At 61.9% G+C, this 16,008-nt stretch overlaps 2 protein-coding genes across 6 annotated transcripts; one reads left to right on the forward strand and one right to left on the reverse strand.

The window, feature by feature from the left end:
* Window positions 1-97: 97 nt before the first annotated feature.
* Window positions 98-14,059, reverse strand: THBS3 (thrombospondin 3). 3 transcript variants are annotated; one of them, XM_045876566.3, is made up of 25 exons: window positions 12,662-14,059; window positions 11,619-11,806; window positions 9,891-10,058; window positions 8,661-8,867; window positions 7,854-8,110; window positions 7,639-7,741; window positions 6,816-6,842; window positions 6,521-6,603; window positions 6,377-6,428; window positions 6,103-6,251; window positions 5,694-5,834; window positions 5,445-5,522; window positions 4,935-5,087; window positions 4,649-4,759; window positions 4,287-4,394; window positions 3,867-4,026; window positions 3,497-3,615; window positions 3,319-3,371; window positions 2,866-3,059; window positions 2,523-2,701; window positions 2,376-2,424; window positions 2,010-2,206; window positions 1,599-1,771; window positions 531-670; window positions 98-440 (listed from the first exon to the last, which is right to left on the reverse strand). In XM_045876566.3, exons 3-25 carry the CDS (start codon window positions 9,967-9,969, stop codon window positions 382-384), a joined length of 2,871 nt encoding a protein of 956 aa, XP_045732522.1. In that variant the 5' UTR covers window positions 9,970-10,058; window positions 11,619-11,806; window positions 12,662-14,059; the 3' UTR covers window positions 98-381. The 3 variants fall into 3 exon arrangements, with proteins under 3 accessions (XP_045732522.1, XP_064449734.1, XP_064449735.1); XM_064593664.1 differs by lacking the exons at window positions 9,891-10,058; window positions 11,619-11,806; window positions 12,662-14,059 and adding an exon at window positions 9,000-9,159; XM_064593665.1 differs by lacking the exons at window positions 6,816-6,842; window positions 7,639-7,741; window positions 7,854-8,110; ... (2 more) ...; window positions 11,619-11,806; window positions 12,662-14,059 and having other exon boundaries at window positions 104-440; window positions 6,384-6,428; window positions 6,521-6,536.
* On the forward strand, window positions 10,862-15,715 carry MTX1 (metaxin 1). 3 transcript variants are annotated; one of them, XM_064593672.1, is made up of 8 exons: window positions 10,862-11,362; window positions 12,329-12,398; window positions 12,520-12,599; window positions 14,056-14,148; window positions 14,315-14,497; window positions 14,625-14,701; window positions 15,084-15,269; window positions 15,372-15,715. In XM_064593672.1, the coding sequence occupies exons 1-8, from the start codon at window positions 10,862-10,864 to the stop codon at window positions 15,373-15,375; spliced, it is 1,194 nt and encodes a 397-aa protein (XP_064449742.1). In that variant the 3' UTR covers window positions 15,376-15,715. The 3 variants fall into 3 exon arrangements, with proteins under 3 accessions (XP_064449742.1, XP_045732524.1, XP_064449741.1); XM_045876568.3 differs by having other exon boundaries at window positions 15,115-15,269; XM_064593671.1 differs by having other exon boundaries at window positions 14,315-14,701.
* Window positions 15,716-16,008: the final 293 nt, after the last annotated feature.

The raw sequence follows: 16,008 nt of genomic DNA on the forward strand, positions 1-16,008 counted from the left end.
ACACACAGCCAAACTGCTGTAGATCTCCAGCTTTCATCCTACCAGCCCCCTTCCTCACCCCCTCAGGTTCCTTCCTGCTCCCCACACTATCCCAGAAAATCCCTAAAATAAGCAACATGCACTAGCTTAGAAAACCACTGGAACTTTATGGCAATGTGGTGTTATCTTTCCTGGGGTTAGTGCCTGAGAAAAATATCCCTTGAAAGCTTCCCAACTCCTGAACAGTGGGGTCCCACCCCTCTGGGGCTAAACTCCTGTGGGTGCCAGAGGGGGGGGGTCTGTGTTTGGCTGAACTGCTGCAGATTAGACCCCAGCGTCTCCAGGATGGACCCCAAGGCCAGAGGGTCTAAAATCAGGATTCTGAATCTGGTGGCCACCTCTTCACACTCTTCCCTGGAGCAGCTGCCTCCGGAACGGCTCAAAATCCTCGGGCACGGTGTCTGAGGAGGCAGAAATGATGACGGTCAGAAGATAGGACTCTCCCACGAGGGCGTCGGAAAGGTCAGGCTGATCTCAGTCTGGAGTCTCACCATTGCATCGGTATTGGAGATTGGACCAAATGATGTTTTCCTGGGAGAAGCAGAATACACCAAGACGCCCTCCCCGCATGGCTGTATCAATGATCACCCCAGAATCCGCCACTAGCTGAGGACCCTCGTAGAGCTTCACCCTGTCCAGGATAGGTGTCCATGGTGCTAGGATGCCAGTGGGCACTGGGCCATCAAGCCCAGGCCCCTGCTCATCCCCAACCCCCCTGGAGCTCACCGGGCCAGAGGGAGAGAACGAAAGGAGGGAGAGGGAAGAAGGAAAGGGGAGGGACACGGGTGCTCTTCTCAGGCCTGGGGCCCCAGCCTCTTTGTCCGCCCCCTTTGCATCTCAAAGCACCAGCCACATTCCAAGCGAGGATTGGGTTGCCATGACAATGAGCACAAAGGGCTGGGGGGTGAAGTCACCCGCTTCCCAGGCTCTAGTCCACCCTCCCTCATCCCCTGCCCTGGCACCCTGCAGCCCCAGGCACCTTAAAGGGGAACCAACCCAAGTCCGTGGACCCTGGGCTCTTGCATTTCCCCTCCCTTCCCTGTCATCCCCACCAACTAGGAAATGCACAGGGGTGCACACAGCACTGAACTGAGAAGTCTTAGCCCTGCTACTAAGAAGTGTGCAGTCTAGGCCTCGGTTCACTCTTCTGTAAATGACGACCCCTTCCGGGTCAGACACTGTGATGGGGCGGCTTCTGGGATGTACCAGAAGGGGCTGGATGTGATGGGCCTCTCCAAAGACTGGCCTGTGGTTTAGAGGCTCCCAGAGATGCCCTCACTTTACAGAGGGGAAAACAGAGCTCGGACGAGGAAGGACTCGCCCGACATCACCTATAGGTCCTAGGTCGCACCAGCACCAGGGCCCAGGCTGCCTGAGGCGGAGCAGGGCTGAGGTGGGACATGTGCGGCGGGAGGGGAGAGGGAGAAGTGGTCCCGGTCCCAGCCCATGGCACCGAGGAGTGGAGCAGAGGGGAGCAGAGGGGCCGTCACTGGTGAGTCCCAGCCAAAGGTGAGCGGAGCCTGGCCTGGGTCCCTCAGGAGGGCTCGCCCCTCCCTCACCGGATGTAGCCCACTTGAGGCCGGTGCAGCAGCTGCCAGCGGTAGGAGGTCTTGTCACGCCAGCCCACGTTTCGTGGGTCCGTCCACAGCAGTCGCACCTGATCAGGGGTGTGGCCAGTGTGCCACAGGGCATTCCGGAGGTGCTCACCTGGGCCGGACACTGACGTCACTGCCTGGAGGATATTGGCAAAGATGTTGGATCACCCACAGGACCCAGACCGCAGGCTGGGAGGTGCAGGTGGAGAAGGAAGGCAAGGTGGGCGGGAGAGCGTTCTGGAGTCCCGGGGAGCCAACCTCCAGGCCAGGCGGCTGAGAAAGAGGCTCCCCACTCAGGCAGTGGAGAAGCCCTGGGGCCAGCTCAGGGAGGCTTTGGGGAAGGGCCCTGGACTGGGGCTCCGGGCAGCCGCAGACCTTGAGCTGCAGCCCCGGCTGAGCAACAGCCCGGAAAGGTGTGGCCTGCCAGTAGGTCTGCTCCGTCTGCTTCCACATGACCACGTAGAAGCGGCCGCTGTCTTGATAGCTGAAGAGAAAGCCTGCATAGTCATCATCAGTCACCGTGTTCACGTGGAAGGTGCCTTCAAAGTCCACACCATTGAAGGCTGTATATCCTGGGGGGCAGGTGGGGTCAAGGTCAGGGCAGCAAAGCCACCATCGGCCCACGGCGGACTCAGGGTGGGAAGGGATGCCTGTGACATGTATGGCCAGCTTGGCCCCCACCCTCTGACCCTGTGGGATTCCTCCATGTGGAAAGGATCAAACTGGGTGCCCCATACATACCAACTGCCAGGCCGGGGTCACTGTTCATGGTCTGAACGATTTCCATGCCCTGGGGGTGTGCAGTGAAGAGGAAAGCCCTGTTCCGGGTACGCGGCCCCACCTGGTAGTCTGGTCTGAAAGCACCTGCCCAGCCCACTGCCCAAGTACCTGGTTGAGCACGACCCAGTTTGGATCAATCTGAGCATCACCCTCAGGATCCAAGACGACAGTCTGATAGGCCCGGAAGTCTGTGAGGGTCACCTCTGCACTCTCAGGGCACACGTCCAGGGGGTCGACCACTGCATCATTGTCAAAGTCATCCTCACACACGTCCCCAACACCATTGCCTGGGCAGAGCGGGGCCAGGTGCTCAGGAAGGCCTGGCCGTGGCCTCCAGACAAGACTACCCCCCGTCGGGCTTTGTCTTCCTGGCTTCTCCCCAGCAGCACCTGCCTCCTCTCCCTGGGCAGGGCCCCCTCCAGTGCAATCCTTTGTGGGACCCCAGCCTCACCGTCTGAGTCCTTCTGATTGGGATTGGGTACCAGGCGACAGTTATCAGGACCAGGAGGCACGTAGTCTGGGACCCCGTCATTGTCATCGTCCCCATCACACTCATCTCCAAGTCCGTCATTGTCTGAGTCCAGCTGAGAGCTGTTTGGCAGCTGTGGGCAGTTGTCCTTGGTGTCCTGATGTCCATCCCCATCGCTGCCCAGAACAGGCACCAAGTAAAGGCTCTAAAAGTACCACATCCATGCCCTCTCTTCTGCTCAGAAGTCTGGGGTGTGCCCTGCAGTCAGCCAGGTGAGGCGAACGTCCAGCAGCAGGAGTGGAGGCTAGACTAGGGGAGTGACTTCCTGCTCAACAGTAGTGGAGAATCAAAGCTTAACCGTACAGGAAACAGAGAATGTACTGCAGGAAAGTAAAGGAACCCCGGGAGGACCGTCCGTCTCTTGGCCCACCCTACCTGTCCTCGTTGGTGTCACAGACATCCCCTACCAGGTCGCTGTCTGCATCTGTCTGAGAGAGGGGGGCCGTTCTCACCATCTCCTGATAACTGAAGACGATGGCCAGACGCTTCCCATGGGAAGGGCTGGGGCCTCACCCCCAGGCCCTCCCGCTCCCTGCCCTCCCCACCCCTGTACCTGCGTAGGATTGCTCATCTCAGGACAGCTATCACAGGCATCTCCCACCCCGTCCTCATCCCTGTCTGTCTGCAGGGGGTTGGGGACTTTAGGGCAATTGTCCAATCCGTTGGGGATGCCTGCAAGACGTGCAGGGGGCACAGGCCTGTGAGTACAGCAGGTGGCGCTCTTCCAGAGCTCATCTCCCGCTAGGACAGCTGGGTGGGGAATCGCCCGTGCCCTCTGGCCTGCTCCTGCCCCCTGCCTCACATTTCCAGGGCACTCTGCCCACCCAGGCCTCCCCCTGTGGCCGTCAGACTGCCCAACTGCCCTTTCTTCCCACCGGCACCCAAATCCACACGGGCCTCCCAGTCCCCAGCCCCAGCGGCACCGTCCCCATCCACATCGTTGTCACACGCGTCCCCTTCCCCGTTGCCGTCCGTGTCCTTCTGGTCATTGTTGGGAACGTTGGGGCAGTTGTCACAGGCATCCCCGAACGAATCTGTATCAGAGTTTTGCTGGTCCTTGTTGGGGAAGAGCCGGCAGTTGTCCTGAGGTGAGAGGAAGAGTCAGGCCTCCCTGGCCACCTAGCCCTCACCTCGTCCCGTGCACGTGTCTGCAGTCACCACGACGTGCCGGCCCGCCCACCCGCCCTCCACGGAATCCACCTTGTCCTGGCACAGGGTTTATGCCTCCCTAACTGAGCACTGAGGTCCTGCAGAGCCGCCAGGGACCAAGGGGGGACAGGGTTATGGGACAAGGCATGGAGGGGAGCAGAGGAGCTGAAAGGGACAGGACTGCCAGGAGCCACCTCGACATTCTTGATCCCATCCCCATCGGCATCATCATCACACTGGTCCCCCACGCCATCGTTATCAGCATCTTCCTGCCCAGAGTTGGGTGTCAAAAGGCAATTGTCCTAAAGGTCAGGGGAGGAAGAGGCAGGATGGGTTGTGGCCTGCCCCAGCCTGCGCGCTCACCACTGCCCGCCTGCCCCAGGCTGCCCCCCCGCCCCCGCTCCAGCCTGGGCACCCACCCCAGCCTGCCTGCCCCAGCCTGGGCACCCACCCCTGCCCCAGCCTGCCCCCGCTGCCCCGCCCCAGCCTGGGCACCCACCCCAGCCTAGGCGCTCACTCCTGCCCCAGCCTGCCTGCCTGCCCGCCTGCCCCACACCTGCTTGCAGTGTTTGTTGTTGTCCATGCATGGCAGGGCCTGGTCCGGGTAGCCATCGATGTCTGTGTCGGTCCCACACACATTCCCATTCCCGGCCCAGCCCACGTTACACTGGGCAACGGGAAGGGTAGGAATGAGGGCCAGGGCCGGCTCCTCACACCCCAGCCTTTTCCTGCTCCAGCCCCCATTCTCACCAACCAGTTCCTGGGCCCCTTCCCATGTGGGCCCCCATCCCAGGCCTTAAGCGGAGTCTCCCCTTCCCCCCCAAGCCCCAGGCCTAGCTCACCGCGCAGGACACTGCCCCGTTGCGTTCGAAGAGACAGTGCGCATGGACGTGGCAGGGGCTGTGGGCTGGGCTGTGGCAGGTGCGGGCTGGGAGGCAGCCCTGGCTCTGGTTGCCTAGGAAGCCCAGGCGACAGGGGCCACACTTGAAGGAGCCCTAAGAACAGGGAAGCAGTGTCTCAGGGAGGAGGGTCAGCCCGCCGGGCACCCCGGACCGGGGCTGTCCTGCCCGAGGGGTGCAGAGTGGGCACTCCCAGCCTGAAGCCAGCTCGGGCAGTCATCGCCTTTGGGCTCTCCTGGCAGCCTTTCGAGGTGTATCTCAGCCCCAGTTTTCAAGTGAGGACTGACCCTCAGGAGACCTGCTAACGGTCACGGTAAGAAGCAGAACCAGGATTCCAAACCAGTGTGCCACGTCTGTGTGGCCTGCCCTAGGGAAGGAGGAGGGGGAGCAGCAGGCCTGAAGCGGGGTTCGCACACCCCAGCACTCCCGACACACTCCGGGCACTCGGCTCACCACAGTATTGGTGCAGATGGAGTTTGGGTCACAGCCACCGTTGTTCCCATCGTTGCATTCGTCCACATCATGGCAGACCTGAAGGGGCAGACTCTAGGTGGAACCGGACCTACGGCGGGTCCCCTCCAGCAAAGCCAGCGCACCCGCCCAGAGCCCCAGCCCATTTATCACAAGGACCCCGTGTCCAGCCCGTTAGCCCCTGGGCCCCGCAAGGCCAAGAACTCGTCTCCACGCTCCACTCGGCCTGACCTGTTTGCTGGCGCGGGCATAGTCGATGCCCACACCAGACACCCGGGTGCCTCTGTAGCCTCGAGGACAGGCTTCACAGTGGAAGCCGGGCACGGTGTTGATGCAGCTGGCCCCAGGGAAGCAAGGGTCAGTGTGAGCGCACTGCGGGACGAAGGAGGGGGTGGTCAGGCCCTTGCCTGTGCTCTCCCCACCTGGCCCCACTGCCCTCCCCCCCCACCCCCGGGCCTCCACGTGGCCCTCCCCCGACGTGGCCCTCGGTCTGCGCCACGACCCTCGTGCCCTCCTTCCTCACCTCTCTTCCTGTCTCCCACCGTCCTAAAGCCCGGGCTCCTCTCATCCTGGCTGACACCCACCCCACCTCCTTGGCCTCTCCTCACTCTCCGTGCCCTCGCAGGCTACCCTCCCCCACCTCATTGACGTCAGCGCAGTGGGTGCCGTTGCCCTGCAGGCCAGGGGGGCAGGGCCCGCAGCGGTAGCCGGGGTACTCGTACACTTCCATGCAGTCCACGCCTCGGAAGCAGGGGTTGGGGCTGCAGTGGGAACGCTGCTCGTGGAAGCCTGAGGGGTGGGCACGGTCAGAGCCACCCAGAGGTGGCCGTGCCAATCCCCGGAAGTGGAGCCCGAAGCCACGGGGTGGGGACCACGGGGATGCCACCTGGCGCCCACCCCCCTCTCCCACTCACCGCACACCTGACACTCCATGATGGTGTTTCGGATCAGAGACATTTCCTTCACCTGGTGGACAGAAGAACGGGGACAAGCCAGCTCCTCGCACCCACCACCCCATCCCAGAGCCAGTGCCGCCCCCTCCACCAGCGTGCTCAAACCTGGTCTCGGATATCATCGCGCAGCTCCACCAGGATCTGGTTGAAGAGAGTGAGCTGGGTGACCAGCGCCTTGGTCTGCTCACCTGCCAGAGCCCCGGGTGCAGAGAAGCTCAGAACTGGGCCACAGCCCTGGTCCCTCTTTGGGGTAGTAAGCCAATTCCTGCCCCTGCTGCCCACCCTGCCTTTAAACCCCACCCCTCTCCTGGCCAAAGAGGACTTTGTTTCAGGCCGCTGCCCAAGCCCTGGACCTCCTCCCCAGCCTCTCGCCCCTCCCCCCTCCTTGTGGCCTGCTCACCTAGGATGGAGTGGAGTGCGTTGGTCACTGGAGAGGAGAAAACACAGAGGGTAGAGACGTGAAGAGGGCCAGGCCGGTGAGGAGGAGGAAGGAAAAGAGGGGCAGGAACAAAGGCCTAGAGGAGTCTTGGAAGAAGGACGGGCAGTTGGATGGTAGGAGGGCAGAGGTGACGGGCAGGCAGCACCAGCTCTCCCCACTGGGTGAGGGACCCTCCAAGGGGGTTGCCTCACAGTCAAAACCCAGATCCTCCTGGTTCCCAGGCCTAGAAGCAGCAGAAGGGATCCAAGTGAGAGGTGACCCAGAGCAGGGCCAGGCCCCCAGTCCACTCCATTTCCGCTCCAGCCCCCCTACCAAGCTTCTGGGAGAAGTGGGCATTTTGTTTAGGTAAGAACCTCTGAACATCCTTGTCAGAGACACCAGGCAGATGGACAATGCTCAGACTGCTGGTGGGTGACAGCCTCCCACGAAAGCTAAGAAAGACCCAAGACCCTTCCCTGGGTCACCAAGACCAAGCAGTTAACTTTCTCACCCCCACACGGAGAGCTTGGGAGTTCTATTCTTCTCCTCGATCGCTCTATTTTCCCAGCCACCGTGGGAGGCGGGGCCACCTGAACAGGGAGACTTTTCGAGCCACGCCTCCTGGGATGGCTGTAACTTTTGGAGATCACAGAGCCAGAGGCAAAGGAGATTGGGGGTAACAGGGTCAGAAGCCCCAGAAAATGAGTGAGCCAAAGCAATGAGCGTTAAGGGGAAGACAAGGAGATGAGAACCAACAAAGACCACAGAAAGTGATTTGGGGTCCAGAACGTCAGCTCCGTGTTACCTGCACTGTGGATGGACTCGTCCCCCTGGAATGGACACTCACTCAGGGCTCCCACCCGGGCCATGGACCCGCCCAGAATCATTTTCATAGATTCCACGAAGCCCTGGGTGGGGGGGACAGGAGCAGAGTAGGGTGGGAAAATCCATCAGCTCCTCCTCCCCCTGCTGCTGCAAAATGCATCTGCAGGAACTCGGGGGCCCTCCCGCCCTGCTCACCTGCATCCTCAAATACGCCTTCTGTCCAGTCCGGATCTCCAGCCCGTCGACCTCCGCTGGAGGAATGGGGGCCAGCGCAGGGAGGCCAGCATGCTGGTCTCCCAGTTTGCAGTCCACATAGAGCTGCAGGGCAGGGCTGGGTCGGGCGGGGCCGCGGAGACGCAGGAGAGCCGTGTGTGTGCGCCCGTCGGCCAGGCCTGCTTGCTGGAGGCTCACCGCATGCGCTCTGCTGTCCTCTCGCTGGTACCGCACCAGGACTGCCCGGGAGGGGAGGTCAGTGCGGGCCCTGCCCCCCGCCCCGTCTCCCAGCTGAGCCTCGAGTCACTCTTCTGGACGGCATGCCCATCAGCCCCTAGGCAGCTATGTATCTCTCGCCACCTTGTATGTGATGGGCACGCAACAGATGCCTTTCAAACCGGTTCAGAGACAAGGACGTCCTTAGTCTTCAGTCACTCTGTCCCTTGCTAGGGTGGCAGCTGGTTCTGTACCCACGGGACTGCCGGGGATCTGAGGGGCTGCTGAATGCCCTTGCTGGGACACGTAGACATGCCTCTCCCTCCCCCAGGCAGCCCCAAGTACAAAACCCCCTCCCTACAAGTATTAGGCCTCACTCTCTTGTTTGGGTACCTGGCCTCCTGAGGCACCTCCTAAGCACCCCATTCCAGGCGCCCCTGGTGCCTGAGCACAGCCGGATGGGTCCATGGGCCCCCACGGAGCCCAAGGAGAATTAAGAGGGATATGGGAGTGGGGACGAGGGAAAGTGCTCAAGGGATCATCGCTGCAGGAAAGGAGATGCCCACCAGTCACCTTTGTTAATTTTGCCCACAACTGAGGCCTCCAGCCATCGTGTGTTGTCCTGGCGAGAGTAGAGGCCAAAGAGGACCCCACCCTGCTTGGGGGGCAGGCGGAAGGTGGACAAGAGGTAGATGTCTCCAGCAGTGAGCAGGGCTGCCCGGATCTTCTCTGCTACAGCTGTCATCTGCCGAGACTCGCCCACAGTCAGCAGGTCAATCACTGGCCAGGCAAGGATTACCAAGGTCAGAGAGAGGGGTCAAATGCCAAGGCCTGCCCTTTCCCCTGAGCCCTCAGGGGCGGAGCATCCTTCATCACTACCCCCCACCCCCGCCCCCAGGCAGCGTTAGTCACCTTCTTGAAATTCAATCCTTGCTGCTATCAGAAGACTAGGCGTTGTGCCTTCCTTTCCCTCAATATTGCCTACTGCCACCCTCTGGAACCCGAAGGCCTGAGCCTCTCGGAAATACGGAAACAGCGCCCGGCACAACTGAGATGCGCCCACCAGGTGGCGCAAGGGAGCCACTGTGCTGATCCCACGCAGAAGTAGCACCTGGTGCCCACAGCGCAGAAATGGAAAAGCAGTTTCTCTTTACGGGGCTGGTTTGGCTCATTCCACACCCGAACGCCCCTCCTCCCATCCTGGGGGCTCAGCACACACACTCTGGATGAGAAGAGCTGCCCACTGAGGGCTCCGACCCTCGCACTGTCTGCCTCTCCCCCACGGGAAGGTAGGACCCAGCTCCTCTGCCTCCCGTGTCCTGGCCAGTCTGTGGTTTCCCCTCCAGCCAGTAATGAATCCGTGCCTCTGTCATCTGCTCCAGCTACCTCTCCCACACCCACAGGCCCATCCCACAGCCAGACCTCCGGGAGAGCCCAGACCTCTCGGTCCCCACCCCCACCCTGTCCTGGGGCAGCCAGGAGCCCAGCGGGTGAAGAAGCCCACCTTTGCACTGCTCTCCCAGATCCTGGGCTGCCTGCGGATGCTCAGACACCAACCCAGCCGGGGCAGCCCTAGCATCCAGCTCCTGAATCCTCTGCCCCGGCCTCACGCTGACCCTGGCCAGTTCCTACTCACCCACCACCCTCTGGTGTTCACTCCTCCGTCTATGGCCCTAATTTCACCAATTCTTCCCTCCTGGTCAATTTCAGGACTCTCCCCTGGCCCACATGTTTCCTGCTACTCGGCTGGGGGCAAACGGGGAGGAGGCCCAGCGGGGTCTAAGAGGATGGAGACAGGCTTACCCTGCAGGTCCTGACTGGCAGATGCGAAAGTGCAAAGGAGGAGAAGAGCCAGGGCCCCTCGAAGTTCCTGCGTCTCCATGCCGCTCAGCTGGCTCACTACCCCTGGCAGGCAGGCGGCTGGGAGGGGAAAAGGCTAGGCGGAGAGAGCAGGAGCGGGGGGCGGAGGGACTGGAAGGGGGAGGTGAAGGGGGGGGCCATCAGGCGGGTGAGGGGGGGCTGAAACAAAGAGCTGCCAATCAGCCCGGAGGCATCCCCAGCCCTGGGAACCAGGGGCACTGGGGAAGAGTCTGGAGGCCTCCCTGCCTCCTGCCTCTCCCTAACGGTCCTCCCTCCCAGGTGCCTCCCTCCCTCCTGGCATCTCGCTGCTGGGGGCCACTACCGAACGCTACTGTTTTCTGTAAGTTACAGTCGGGGAAGGCAGGAACCCCAGGCAGGGGCAGTGCCAGACAGTGGGCATTATTCCACAACTGGCATCAGAGGATGCCAAGGGAGTGGTGCAAACTGGCTTGCTATCGTGCCCAGGGGATGCCCACATGGCTTGAACTTCGCTGCTCTGACGAAGCAAGTGCTCCTTATTGGGGTGGGGGTCCCCTGACACGTGCCTCATTCCTGGGAAAACGTGGAGGCCTCTGCTAGGAACTGGAGGGCCAGCCTAACACAGCGGCCAGTGAAGGGGTTGGACGGAAGGAATCGGGAACGAGGAAAGGGCCAGCAGGGCCGGGAGTAAGCCAGGGGGCAGGCGAGGGGCCGGGGCCAACAGGGAACACATGGGGTACTGGCGGGCAGGCCGTGACCCGGATGAAGCGGAGGGGCGCCTCGGTTCCCGTTACCCCGGCAACGGCCGCGAGCCCCACCCCCTCCCCCCACCCAGGCCCCAGCCCGACCCGGCTACGGCCGCCGCCGCCCCTGTTTTGTTTCCATGGCGACAGGCGGCGCGGGGCGGGCTCCAAACATAACGCGCTGTGGAAAACATGCGGCTCGGGGGACCCCCCCGCGGCCCCTGCTCCGGGCCGAGCCCCGCGGGGCCCGGGCGCAGCCCAGGCCGCGTGCAGGGCTGCGAGAAACCCCAGAGCCGGCCCGGGCGCGCGAGACCCGCTTCGCCGGGACCCGCCGCGCCCTCGGGGGTCCGGGGCTCCCCGCAGCCGGGGCGCCCAGCCTCCGCGAGGAGGGCCCGGCCGAGAACCCTTCCCCCCTTCGGGACCCGCCTCTGGAGCCGGCGGCGGCCGCCCTCCCCAGAAGCCCTCGGCTCCGCCCCGCGCCGCCCCGCCCCGCCTCGGAGCTCGCTCCGGCCCCCGCCTCCGGCGGCCCGAGGGGCGGGGCGGGTGGAGGGGGCCGCGCGCGGCCGGGCGGAAGCGCGAGGGGAGGTGCTTCCGGGACAGAGGGCGCGCAAGATGGCGGCGCCCATGGAGCTGTTCTGCTGGTCGGGGGGCTGGGGGCTACCGTCAGTGGATCTGGACAGCCTGGCCGTGCTGGTGAGGGGTGGCGCCACTGCCCTCTGCTGCGCTCTGGAGGCCTGGGCGGGGGGGGACCGAACTGGCCGATCGTCCGGATTTTGCCAGGGCGCCTCAGCGCGGGAGCACTGGGGGAAACTGAGGCAATCAAAGACTGTGCGTGGCCCATATGGGCTCGGTGCCCTATGGCTTAACAGCCTAGGTTTCGTGCAGCCGCAGCAAGAGGCCTGGTTGGGGGTTCAGGAAATGGGTCGTAAGTCCTTGCTCATCCACTTACTGGCTGTGACCTTGGGGCGATCCCTTCTCGTCTCTGAGCGCTGCTTCTTCATCTGGGGTTTACTGAGCCCGGACGACCTCCGGGCTCTCGGGCTCGGCACTCCTGTCTTCTCAGCCTCCCTTTCCTCCTCCTCACTGAGCAGCGTTTACTGAGCTTATTTATTGAGCCAAAAGGCTTACCGCCAGGCTCTGTGGAAAGAGCTTTGCAGTCAGAAAGACTAGTTCATTCATTCACTCATCCTTCATTTAATAAGCACGTATCAGGCCTCTTCCAAATACCGCACATTGGCACGCAAAGATGAGTAAGACTTAGATTCTCCCCTGCAGTTGTTTGCAGAACGGCAGACATGTTAGCAAATGAAAGTAATGTGTTCGGGTGCTAAGGTTTAAGTAGGAACAGGCCACAGAGACTCCCAGAGAAGGACATGGTCAGTGCTTCCAAGGAAGGGGATGTACTGGTTGGGAGGAACTTAGGAGGCTATGTGTACATCAGGTAGATGGCAGGAGAGGGGACAGAGGGGAGGCTTTGAGTGGCAGACCTGGCCACACTCTCTCAGCCCTGTGTTGCCCATTGTAAAATGGCAACCATAACGCCCACCTCTTCTTCTGTGAGGCAGGTACTAAGCGTAGCACAAAAGGAATTCAACAGATGTTACTTCTCTTCCTGATCCCCTCTGGGGGCCTCTCTGCCTTCTGCTTCCTTCCCTGCAGACCTATGCCAGATTTACTGGTGCCCCACTCAAGGTGCACAAGATCACCAACCCCTGGCAGAGCCCTTCAGGTACCCCATGTTCCTAGGGGGGTGAGGAAGGGGTGGAGCAGGAGACGGACAGGAATGTGGTGTAAATCCATATGGATAGGCAGCTAAGGGTCTGGTGGGCGTCCTTTTTTCTCAATGTCAGGAACTCTGCCTGCCCTCCGGACCAGTCATGGAGAGGTCATCTCGGTACCACACAAGATCATCACCCACCTTCGAAAAGAGGTAGGTGGCTCGGGAAGGAGGGCTGCCAGTGAGAGTGGTTCAGTCATTTCAGTGCAACACACCTTTATTGATAAATGTCGAGCTAGATGCAGGAGACCCAGAGCTTCAAGGAACACGTAGTCCGATGGGAGAGACACACCCAGAGCTGCTGAGAGCAGTAAAGCACTAGGCCAGGCATGAAGCTGGGGAGCTGGGGAGGCATCTCGAGGCACAGTGCCTTTTGCCTGCTGGGCAGGGAGGGAGAGGTGAACGGGCTGATGACACAGGGAAGGGAAAGGAGGGCAGAAGAGAACATCTGGCTCAGACGAGGCCCTCAAAGGTGGCTCCTGTCCTTCTCACAGGACTAGGTTGGGCTGGATATGGGGCTTAGGATGAACAAGGCTTCAAGCCAGCATGGGGAAGTGGAGGGAGTATTACAAGAGAACTAGGGATACCTTGACTGTGCTCTTCCCCCTGTCCTTGACTGTGTGACCTTGGGCAAGTTCCTTCACCTCTCAGAGCTTTAAGTTCCTTGTTTGTGAAAGGAGGGGGCTTAGGATCTTCCCAATGGCTCCTCATTCATGGGAACACTTGTCAGAAGTGGGGCCTCTTCTTCATTTCTGCTTTCCAAAGGGTGGAGGAGCTGGGGAATTCAGTGGAGGCTTGGGAGGCATGGAGAGAGGGGATCCAGGTAGAATGCAAAGTTCCTGGCAGGGACTGGGCCACTGCCCTGATTCCTTACGTATGAGCACAGCTTTTGCAGTTTCCAGAGTGTTCTCCTAACACAGCCACATTGAGAGAAGATTCTACAGGGGAGAATCTGAGGCTCAGAGAGATTTTTTTTTTAAGGATCATGTTCCAGAGGTTATGTGGGGACAAAACTTGCTCAGGATGTGGAGAGGGTTGCTGAGGACCAGACACTGGAGCCTACAAAGATGTGGCAGGCTGAGAGCTGGGGTACGGTTAGAATGTGTGTGGTGGCGCCCGGGCCATGGAATGAAATAGAAGAAATAGCCCTGGGCATTGAGAGAACAAGCCAAGGGGCCCTGGGCATGAGGAAGGCGTCGCCTAGTTCCTGGGGCATGGACTGAGGCCCACACGGCATCTGAGCTCCGCTCTGCCAGCCGTGTGGTGCCTGGACTGGGGAAGTTCCTGTTAGAAAGTCGCCGTCAGCAGGCATGCTGCCAGCTTTCTGTGGAGGCTCCGGGAGCTGCTCCTGGTTTGCGGCTGGGCCTGCCTTTCTCCCCACAGTGGGCGCCCGACCTTGATGGCCAGCAGGCTCTGAGGCCCAGGCTTTCCGCCAACAGCAACAGGCTACTGAACGGGCCCAGGCAAGGGGGCCTCAGCAGGAAAAGCTGCTTGCTCTACCTCTGCTACACTCAGAGGCCGTGAGGGTAGCACCAGACAGGATGCCTCCCTCCTTGGGGACGTGCCCTGGAGCCTCCTGGTGTCCGCCTCACGGGCATCTCCTCCACAGAAGTACAACGCTGATTATGATCTGTCAGCCCGGCAAGGGGCAGACACGTTGGCCTTCATGTCCCTGCTGGAGGAGAAGCTGCTCCCGGTGCTGGTGAGTGCGCCCAGACCTCCCAGCGTTCGTGGCCAGTAAGGGGGGGGTGGGGGGGTCATGGACACACTCACACACACGGAGGCCAGGGGCAGCACGGAAGCCCACCCTAAGTCAGGCAGCTGCACTGACTCAGACCTGCTTCCTCCTTCCTACCTCCCCAATCCAGATACATACTTTTTGGGTAGACACCAAGAACTATGTGGAAGTGACCCGGAAGTGGTACGCGGAGGCCATGCCCTTTCCCCTGAACTTCTTCCTTCCCGGCCGCATGCAGCGGCAGTTCATGGAGCGGCTGCAGCTGCTGGGCGGGAAGCACAGGCCTGAGAACGAGGAAGAGCTGGAGAAGGAGGTACCTCTGGGGCAGGGGGCTGCTGTAGGAGAGGAGCCCCAAAGACGATGGTCAGGAATGGGGCTGCCCAGGCCGGGAGGTGGCTCTGTTCCCGCAGCCGCGAGCCTGCCTTGTGTCCTCCCTACAGCTGTACCAAGAGGCTCGGGAGTGCCTGACCCTGCTCTCCCAGCGCCTGGGCTCTCAGAAGTTCTTCTTCGGAGATGCGTGAGTCTGTCTCCAGGGGAAAGATAGGTGGTTTGGGAGAAGATACGGGTTCCGGTGTCGCCGCAGGGACTGGGGTGGCTCAGGCGCCGGACGAGAGGTCCTTGGGACAGACACTGGGCCTGATGACAGTGGGGCTGTGTGTGAGGTGGGAGGGCTGCCAGGCATAGGGGGGGGCCGCAGGGCTGCGGGGCGCTCAATGTGCCCTTTATGCAGCCCCGGGATAGAGTCCCATTCAGGGCCAGGCTGGCGCCGCCTGGGGAGCCCTCCCCACGCCAGGTCCAGAACCGGGTGTCCTCTCCTCCCCTGGGGGCCCTCTGCTGCCAGAGCCCACCTCCCAGGGCCCGCTCTTCCTCCCACTCTGTCCCCACCCCTTCTGCCACAGTCTCTCCTCCTGCCCTCTCTCTCTGCTCCAGCCCCGCCTCCCTGGATGCCTTTGTCTTCAGCTACTTGGCCCTGCTGCTGCAGGCCAAGCTGCCCAGCGGGAAGCTGCAGGCCCACCTGCGGGGGCTGCAGAACCTCTGCGCCTACTGCACACACATCCTCAGCCTCTACTTCCCCTGGGATGGAGGTAAGGGGCAGACGGGGGAAGGGGTGGGCACCAGCCCTGGGGAAAGTGGGCAGGAGGCCAGGAACTAGCCCCCCACCCCCACCTTCCTTCCTTGTTCCTCAGCTGAGGTGCCACCCCCACGCCAGACACCGGTGGGCCCGGAGACTGAGGAGGAACCGTACCGGCGCCGGAACCAGATCCTCTCTGTGCTGGCGGGCCTGGCAGCCATGGCGGGCTACGCCTTGCTCAGTGGCATTGTCTCTATCCAACGGGCAACGCCTGCTCGGGCCCCGGGTGCACGGTCCCTGAGCATGGCTGAGGAGGATGAAGAGGAGTGACTTGTCCTCACGCCCCCGGGACTGAGTTTTCTACTGTCGTACATTCCAGAGGCCCCCGTGTTGCCCCACTGCCAGTACGGCTGGAAGTGGGGTGTCACTCCCGTAATAAACCTGTCCACGCTGACGGAATCAGACACTCTCTTCCTTAAGGGGCCACCGTCCTTCCTGGCCGCTGTGCAGGGGGCCGTGTGGGGCCCAGCCTCCCTCATGTCCTCCTTTCCTCAGCCGCCCCCCACCCCCAGCTTGTGTTTGTCCAGACGGTGAGCTCACCCTGGGCCCCAGCCCAGTTTCCACGGAGCCCGCACACAGCACGGGGGTGGGGCCGCTGGGGCTGCCCTGTCCTCTCCCGAGGGGCCTCCAGCCCCCGGCCCCGGCCAGGGGGAGTGAGTCACCCAAACCGCTGCTCCCCGGCTTACGTCACC

This window comes from Mirounga angustirostris, unplaced genomic scaffold, assembly GCF_029215605.1.
Source record: "Mirounga angustirostris isolate CCGP_5_RB_7025 unplaced genomic scaffold, mMirAng1.0.hap1 SCAF_6, whole genome shotgun sequence".
Lineage (NCBI taxonomy): Eukaryota > Metazoa > Chordata > Mammalia > Carnivora > Phocidae > Mirounga > Mirounga angustirostris.